This window comes from Leucoraja erinacea, chromosome 13 (genome assembly GCF_028641065.1).
Source record: "Leucoraja erinacea ecotype New England chromosome 13, Leri_hhj_1, whole genome shotgun sequence".
In the NCBI taxonomy this organism is placed as follows: Eukaryota; Metazoa; Chordata; class Chondrichthyes; order Rajiformes; family Rajidae; genus Leucoraja; species Leucoraja erinaceus.
Window position 1 is genome coordinate 27,336,574 of NC_073389.1, and position 8,663 is coordinate 27,345,236.

Here is an 8,663-nt window from a genome sequence, read left to right on the forward strand (position 1 = left end):
TTTAGGAGGTTATGAGTCTTTAATAATATTGCAGTTATTTAGTTAGCAAGTCAACAAAAATAAGTGATGTAATTGCAGACACATGCGACCAGTTTACCTAGGACATCATGACCATCATGATCATGGAGCTAAAGAGCTTGTTTCTGGGCCGTATAATTCTATACTCGCAGGCTAGCCTAAAGGATGGAGAGCAGCCCTCCTAGTTTCCAAAATCTCTCCTCTTGGTCGGCATGAATGATTTGGGCCGAACGACCTGTATAGCTGTATGACTCCGTGATATTAGCATGCTGTTAGTGCTGAGGTAGGAGAGAGAGAGAGAGAATAAGTATTTTTTCAAGTGTGAATAAGTGATTAAAAAAGATTACAAGTCACGCTGATAATGCCAGGAAACACTATGTACAGGTCCACCACTGATTTTCCAGCACCATTGTTTCAAGAGCCTATCTGTTTTGCCGGACCAACAGAGGTCACGGCCTCCGAGAGGAGTTGGATGGGAGGGGGGGGGCAGAGGTACTGGCCTGCAAGGTCAGCCTCGGAAGTCGGCTGTGGGAGCGGATCTGCCGGCTGGGATAGAGTTCCAGAACCCCGGCCTCAAGAGGCAAATTCGACCCACCAATTGGCTGCAGAATTCCCGATAAGGTTGAGATCGGCCGCTTCACCCGGCCTAGGCGCACATTTTTGATAATGTGTCTTTTAAGACACTTGGACAGGTAGACGGACAGGAAAGGTTTAGAGAGACGACACAAGGAACTGCAGATTCTGGTTTACAAAAAAAGACACAAAGTGCCGGAGTGATTCAGCGGATCAAGCAGCATCTCTGAAGAACATGGACAGGTGACGTTTTGGGTTGGGGAAGGTTTAGAGAGATGGGCCAAACTTTGTTAAATGGGACTACCTTAGATTGAACATAGGAATAGAAATACTTTATTGTCGCATGTGACCAGGCACAGTGAGATTGTTTGCTTGCATACATAATGTATACAAATAGCAACCACCTACGGCACTGACAAAAATACAAAGCACTCCGGCTCCCCCTTTTTTTACCCCCCCCCCCCCCCCCCCCCCACCAGTTCCCCCATGTTGGTCAGCATGGATAAGTTGGGTCGAAGGGCCTATTTCTGTCCTGTATGAGTCTATAAGACATTTAGTTTTAGAGATGCAGCATAGCAACAGACCGTTCCGCCACCGAGTCCACGTCAACCAGCGATCCCCACACATTAACACTATCCCATACACGTACTAGGGACAATTTACAATTTTCCCGAAGCCAATTAATCTACAAACCTGTACATTGGAGTGTGGGAGGAACCGGAGCACCGGAGAAAACACACGCAGGTCACGGGGAGAACGTACAAACTTTGTACAGACAAGCACCCTTAGTCAGGATCAAACCTGGGTCTCTGGCACACTAAGGCAACAACAGTACTGCTGTACCACCGTGCCTCCCTTGTTTGTTATGCAACTGCTTATTTTTTGCCAAAGAGTGGAAGGAATTGTTAATATCTGCGTGCCAGACAGTTCCACGGACTGTATTATCTGTATTAACTCAATCCCCATTACTTTCTGTTCTGGCAGTCTTTTGGATTCAATTTATTGGCACGATCAAACTACCACTGGCAGCTCTCGTTCACCCGTGCGGAGCAGGAGCTATTGGAGGATATGGATGAAGATGGTGGCTGCCGTCTAAAGTGTTTACAAGTCATACGAAAGCTGAAGGAAGACCACTGGTGTCCTGGAAATAAACCCGTCATCACTTCCTATCATCTCCAGGTAATCTGGAAGCAGCTTCCAGTTATTCAATGTGCATGTCTTCAACAGCCTCTGTCTTATTCTCACACGTGGATTTAGAGCAAAATGGGGAGCAGTAGAGTCATAAAGCACGGAAACGGGCCCATAGGACTGTTTGGTGAACTTTTGTAACGTTGTCGGTGCCAGAAAGGTGCCGACACACTTGTGTACTGCCTGGGTGAGGTCTGCTGTCTGATATTACCGGGTCGTATGCAAAACAAAGCATTTTACTGTACATGTGACAATAAAGTATAATTGAATCATTGAATTGGTCCAACTTGCCCACGCCGACTAAGATGCCCCATCTACACACTAGTGTCTTAGCTTAACCATAATATTAATAGCTACTAGAGTCACAAGGAGCTGCAGATGCTGGTTTACAAAAATAAAGACACAAAGTGCTGGAGTAATTCAAAGGGTCCTGCTGAGCTACTCCAACACTTGATCTTTTCTATTACTAGTAGATGGTAGATCCCTATTGATGGGTCATGTTTATAAGAATTATTGACCAATTTATATCATCATCACGAGTGGTGGTGGAGGCAGACACAATAGTGGCGTTTACGATATGCACATGGATACGGGGGCATATGGATCACATGCAACCAGAGGAGATTAGTTTAACTTGGCTCATGTTCGACACGGACATTGTAGGCTGAAGGACCTGTTCCTGTGCTGTACTGTTCTATGTTTTACCACTGCCATGAATTATTTCAACTTTTACCATTCAATATTCCAACACGACATTTGGTGCCCTCAAGTGGAAGACTGAATATCTCCTTCATACTTTGTTCATGACTGTCTATGGTCAGGATTACCTTCTTGCATTTGCCAGTGACATTTGGTTTTGTGAGTCATTATCTTTCCTTTGTGCTGATAATCTACTTGTGACCAAAGTTTTAACCTCAATCTGCCTTTTAAGATCCTTGTAGGTTGTTCTACCTCATTGGGAGAATAAAACACAAGGCAAACTAAAGAAAGACGCTGGAGTAACTCAGGGGGGTCAGGCAGCATCTGCGGAGAACAAGGATAGGTGACGTTTCGGATCTGGACCTTTCTTCAGACTGATTGCAGGGAAATGGGAAAGGAAGCTGCAAAACAGGAGGGGCAGGAGAAAGCAGGAGAAATACGTGAATAAGAGACAAACAAGTTCCTTTTACACACTGTACTCACTAACCTGTACAGTGGCTGTCAGTCAAGCATCATTTTCCACTCATTCTCAAGTAAGTCGCAGGCAGACTTGTACGCTCCAGTAGTCTTGAGCTCTGCCGCTGTAAGCAGCTAATAGGAAGCAAGGTCAGGGGTAGACGGGAAGAACTGCAGATGCTGGATTCTTGAGCAAAAAACAAAAATGTGCTGGAGTAACTCAGCGGGTCAGGCAGCATCTGTGGAGAACATGGACAAGTAACGCTTCAGGTTGGGACCCTTCTTCAGGTTGGAGGGAAGAGAGATGTGGGCGGGCCAAAACCATTCAAGTGATAGGTGGATACATGTGAGGGGGTTGATCGTCTCGCCCCCGAAACGTCACCCATTCCTTCTCTCCAGAGATGCTGCCTGAGTTACTCCACCATTTTGCGTCTACCTGCGGGTTGATTAGCAGATAGGTGGACAAACGGCAGAGTTGAAAAGGAGACAAAAAGGCTGCAAAAAATGGAGAATTTATGTGAATTGTGAGGCCAATGATGGAGTCTCATCACCTGTATAAACTGTTGAGGATCTGTAATAGTTCGAAAGTATTTTTGAGATTCAGTTTTGTATAAATTAAGAATGTTGCAAATTTTCTGAATTTTTTTTTTTTTTAATCAAAATTAAATATAAATGCACCGAGCTGAGAAATAAATACAAATTGAAAACAGGGGTAAATGTTGAAAAGTAATTAACAAAATTTGCCCTGCTTGCCTCTCTCTGGCTAACTTATTAGGCCAGAAATTGGCTTTGAAACCAGTGGGGTCTCTGCATTCCCCCATGGGGAGTGGATTGACTTGCGTCTGTCACTCAGCATATCTCAGTCCAGAACCACAATGGGTTCATCTAAGTTGCGGCTTACTGCTATAACGGGAGCTGCATGCCAGCATGATTCGACCCAGTAAATTGAATGTGTGGCTGTCAGGCCTCCCTGTGACTCATTTAGTATTGGTGCCCAGAGACAAATTTCTCCTTGACCTAAAACATTGACACTGTTTCTCTGCCCTTTGATGCTGCCCCTGGCTGTTCTACCCCAGTATGATTGTTTTAGTGTGAGATGAGACGATAGCCCAGAAATGCATCCCCAGTTAATTAAATTGCATTAAATATACTTTACCATTGCTGCTGTGCATCCTATATTACTAGCTATGTATTAATTAACTACAATTATTGCCAATGTAGCCGTCTATTGCACAAAAATAATCAATGTTCAGTCAAATATTTTACTGCTCAGAGATTTGGATTGGAAAGGCTGAATATAGCATTTGGCCATTGGTTTACTGTCATGTGTATCAAGGTAAAGTGAAAACCAATAATACAATCAAGTCAAACTCAAGTACAATAGATAGTTTTGTTTAGGGGTGGCACAGCTGGTAGAGCCACTGCCTCACAGCGCCGGAGACCTGATTTCAATCCAGACCTTGGGTGCTATCTGTACGAAGTTTGTACATTCTCCCTATGACCGTGTGGGTTTACTCCAGACCTTCCTCATTCCAAAGACATGCAGGTTTGTAGTTTAATTGGTTGCAATGTGTAGGATGCAAAACTGGGATAACATAGACCTAACTTGAATGGGTGATCGTTGATTGCTGCAGACTCCCTGGGCTGAAGGGTCATTCTGTATCTGTATCCACTCTGTCTCTCTAAACTAAACTAAACGAAAAACTAAACCCAAAGGTGGACAAGAGAAGATACAGAGTGCAGAAAATAGTTCTCACTAATGTAGCGCATCAGTTCCAGAGACAAAGTCTAATATTGGCAATGGGGTAGAGGTGAATTGGACAGTACTCTCGCTTATGGAAGGACCGTTCAGAGGCCTAAATGTAGGTCGGCAACGCCAGTAAATGAAGAAGTGACAACCAACTACTTTTCTCTTTGCAGACGCTACTATTTTGGACCTGTGAGAAATATCCACGCCCTAAGGATTGGAAAAGGTTCCAGAAAAGTTTTCTGCGGTTGGTGAAGAAACTTCAGAAATGTGTGCTGCAAAGATACCTCCGCCATTACTTTGTAAAGAGCTACAACCTGCTTAAATACGCTAACACAAATGAACTAGATATAACATCTCAGAAAATTAATAACTTCTTAATGAACCCCAGCGTGTTCGTCCATTGAATCCAATAGCGTTTTGGATAGCGTCAAACAAGTGATAGGTTCCACTGCACTAACTGTTAAAATGTTTTAAAACCCCAACGTTTTACCAATCTTATAATTTCATTATTTTTAATACTGGGACAAGCGTGCTAGTAGATTTTAGCCAAATACAAAGTTATTGTACAAATACTTGGGCAAAATCTTTTCCTATATTTGATGAAGATCTGTACCTTCATTAATATTTGAGAGAGAAGCTTAAAGGTTCCTGTTATGCGTTTATTCATTTACATTGCCGCTCACTTTGTTCTGTAAAGTGCCAAAAGATTTAAATGTCTCTGCTTATAATGATTCTTTGCTCTGAACTATTGTTCTTTGAAGAATAACCAGTCATTTCAGATTACGATTTTTATATTTGCTCTTACTGTGTGATGCTCTTTAAAAATAAAAGTATTACTTGCAGCCATTGTTTAGTGTTTAATGAATTGTTCTTTTCCAGGAGCCACCATTTGCCATTTAGATCATGAAATATATAATGTAAATCGAATTAAAGACACATTCTGCACCTCATTCCATAATAAATATTTCTATTCAGCAAAACTTATTGTTTAGCCCAAAGACTTGGATTCTTCCTTGATTATAAAAATGTACCAGTGGTATTGGGCAAAAACAAAGTGCTGAAGGAAGTCAGCGGATTCTTGTGGAGGGAACAAACAGACTTGGGTCAGGGACCCTTCTTCAGACTAACACTTCTTCATTCCCCACACAGATGCTACCTGATCTGCTGAGTTCCTCCTGCAATTGGTGCTTTCATTTAGTTTAACTTCAAGATAGAGCACCCATTCGGCCTACCGAGACCACACTGACCGTTAGTCACCCGTTCGCACTAGGGGAATTTAAAGAGGTCAATTAACCTACAAACCTGCATGTCATGCATGTCTTGACCTCTTGCAGGTTTGTAGGTTAATTGACTTATTTGATGTGGGAGGAAACCCACACGGTCACAATTCCAGCAACTACAGTCTCTTGTGTCACCACTGGCATTGGCATTGGTTTGTTACTGTCCCGTGTAACATGAAACACTGATAAGCTTTTGTTTGTGTGCTCTGCAGTCAATCAAATCATACTATAAGAGTTAAACCACTCACAAGTACAACAGGTAATGCAAAGAGAATAATACCAGGGTGCAGAGTATGGTGTTACAACATTCTTATGTTACAGCCACAAAGAAAAAGTCCAAGGTCCACAATCAGGTAGGTTGGGAGAGCATTAGTATTAAATAATTAATTGAATTTACAAAACTAAAATCAATTGACACTGCTTCTTAAACTGGTATATACCTCTAACTAGCAAAGTAGTTAATGATGAAACGTTGACTGCACTGCAACTCTGGAAGGTTCAGTATTGCTACTATTGTGTTCCACTGTTGGATTCAATGTTCTTTCAGTGGAGAACAAGGGCAATCTCAATGTTTCGAGATTTTTCAAAAGATTTTAGATGTTTTTATGTTTAGTTTAGAGATACAGTGCGGTAACAGGCCCTCCTCCGGCCCAGCGGGTCCACACCGACCAGCGATCCCCACATTAACGCTATCCTACACACACTAAGGACAATTTACACTTATATGAAGCCAATTAACCTACAAAACTGTACGTCTTTGGAGTGTTGGAGGAAACCGAAGATCTCAGGGAAAACCAACGCGGTCACGAGGAGAACGTACAAACTGTACAGACAGCACCCGGATCTCCGGCGCTGCAAGGCAGCAACTTTTCCACTGCGTCACTGTGCCGTCACTGAAAACAAAAAGCATTGTTGTTTAAATGTTGATAATTTGTGGTGCATTTTCATTCTTTCATTCAGTTAAAAGTTTGTGAATGTTACAGGCAGGTTTGGCAGCTGACTAATCCAAAGGAATGCAGTTAAACCTGTCCAGGAACTTATCAGGGAGATCTCTCAACCAGATCCTGTCACGGGATCTGAGAGACCCTCTCTAACTGCCCTCCCTCTGATTTTCAACCATGACCGGGCACAGTCACTTGCCTCTGCCACCATTTTATGCCGTGTGGCTTCCAGCTCCCATTACCAGGCCTCTCAATGTGCACTCAATCAGGATCGAAGGGGCTCAAACAGTCACCCACGTTATTGTGATGCAAGTTTGTGCGTTGCCTCCAGAATTCCCACCCCACCACCCTGAGGGTAAAACAAAGTCCTCCACTCCCTTCCTATCTATTGACTAATTTGTTTAATCCACACTTTTCAATAAATGTCTCTGCTACAGGAAACTGAAAAACTTCCTATTGATGCTGTATCTGTGTCTCATAATTTTAAATGCTTCAGTTATTTTGTACGTGTCCTGTGCCCAAACAAACAAAAGCCAAAGTAATTCAGCCTTGTTAATATCTTCAAAAGGCTCATCTGCAATGTGAGAAGCTTTGTCACATTGTGCCTATGTTCAACACATTAAATGTTCTTCACATACTTATTAAATGTCCCGTCTGACCGGTCTGAAGAATGTTCCAGAAACGTCACCAATCCATGCCCTCCAGAGATGCTGCCTGACCCGCTGACTTTGTGTTAGATCTAATTCATCTTGTCTTGTCATAGGTTTATGTCACCAAACCAGTCGGTGCTTGCATTTGCTGTCCTCTTTATGGCAATAAATGTTCTCATTAATGGATAATAAATGCTTTGAATTTTTATTTTATGCCGATCAATACAGTTTTGGTGTCACAACATATCAAAATAAATAGCCTAAGATCCAAAGCAGGAAAGTACCTTTGTACAAGAAAGGGTCTCATCCTGAAACGTCAGCCATCCATGTTCTCCAGAGATGCTGCCTGACTTACTCCAGCACACTGCGTCCTTCTGTATATTACCAGCATCTGCAGTTTTGTGTTTTTATGCCTGCACGATAATTCCTGGAGAAACTCACTAGGTTGAACATTGCTTTGTTGCCAGTGGTTCTGATTGGAATGGCTAGGACCTTCTAATGAATCAGTCAGAGGCAGCGCTATTATGGCGATTGCAAGCAAGGACTCAAGGATGGTGGAGGCCAGTAAAGTGGCTCCCCTGCATCTCTATAGCTTTGAGTTTAGAGATACACCATGGAAACGGGCACTTGGGTCCATCAAATCCACGCTGACCATCGATTCACACTAGTTCCACGTTATCCCACTTTCTCATCCACTCCCTACACATTAGGTGCAATTTACAGAGGGCCAATTAACCCACAAACCTCCATGCCTTTTTTTTTTCCATACAAAATGATTTTATTCAGAACAAACAAAAATACAAATTAGTAACACAATCAAAGAATGCCCATATTGGCATTCTACAAACAAAGTTATCAAATTAAAATGTTAACATTGTTATCAATAATACACTCGACCTCCTGCGGCGACCAGCGTTCACAGAAGGCCTCCAGAGTCCCCGTGAACCTCCATGCCTTGGGAGTGTGGGTGGAAACCAGAACATCCGGAGGAATCCCATGCAGTTACAGGGGAAACGTGCAAGGAAAACACCCGGGATGAGGATCGAACCTGGGTCTCGGGCGCTGTGATGCAGCAGCTCTATTCCCTTTCCATTTTGGTGCCATTGTG

The 8,663-nt window shown here is 42.9% G+C and overlaps 1 protein-coding gene across 3 annotated transcripts in view; it reads left to right on the plus strand.

Moving 5' to 3' along the window:
* Nucleotides 1-5,526, plus strand: part of mab21l3 (mab-21-like 3) — a 41,139-nt gene extending 35,613 nt beyond the window's left edge. For all 3 annotated transcript variants that reach the window (XM_055644678.1, XM_055644677.1, XM_055644676.1), the window contains 2 exons: nucleotides 1,576-1,770; nucleotides 4,855-5,526. In XM_055644678.1, the coding sequence (XP_055500653.1) occupies nucleotides 1,576-1,770; nucleotides 4,855-5,088 (429 nt within the window). In that variant the 3' untranslated portion in view covers nucleotides 5,089-5,526. The remainder of the gene's footprint in view (nucleotides 1-1,575; nucleotides 1,771-4,854) is intronic.
* Nucleotides 5,527-8,663: the final 3,137 nt, after the last annotated feature.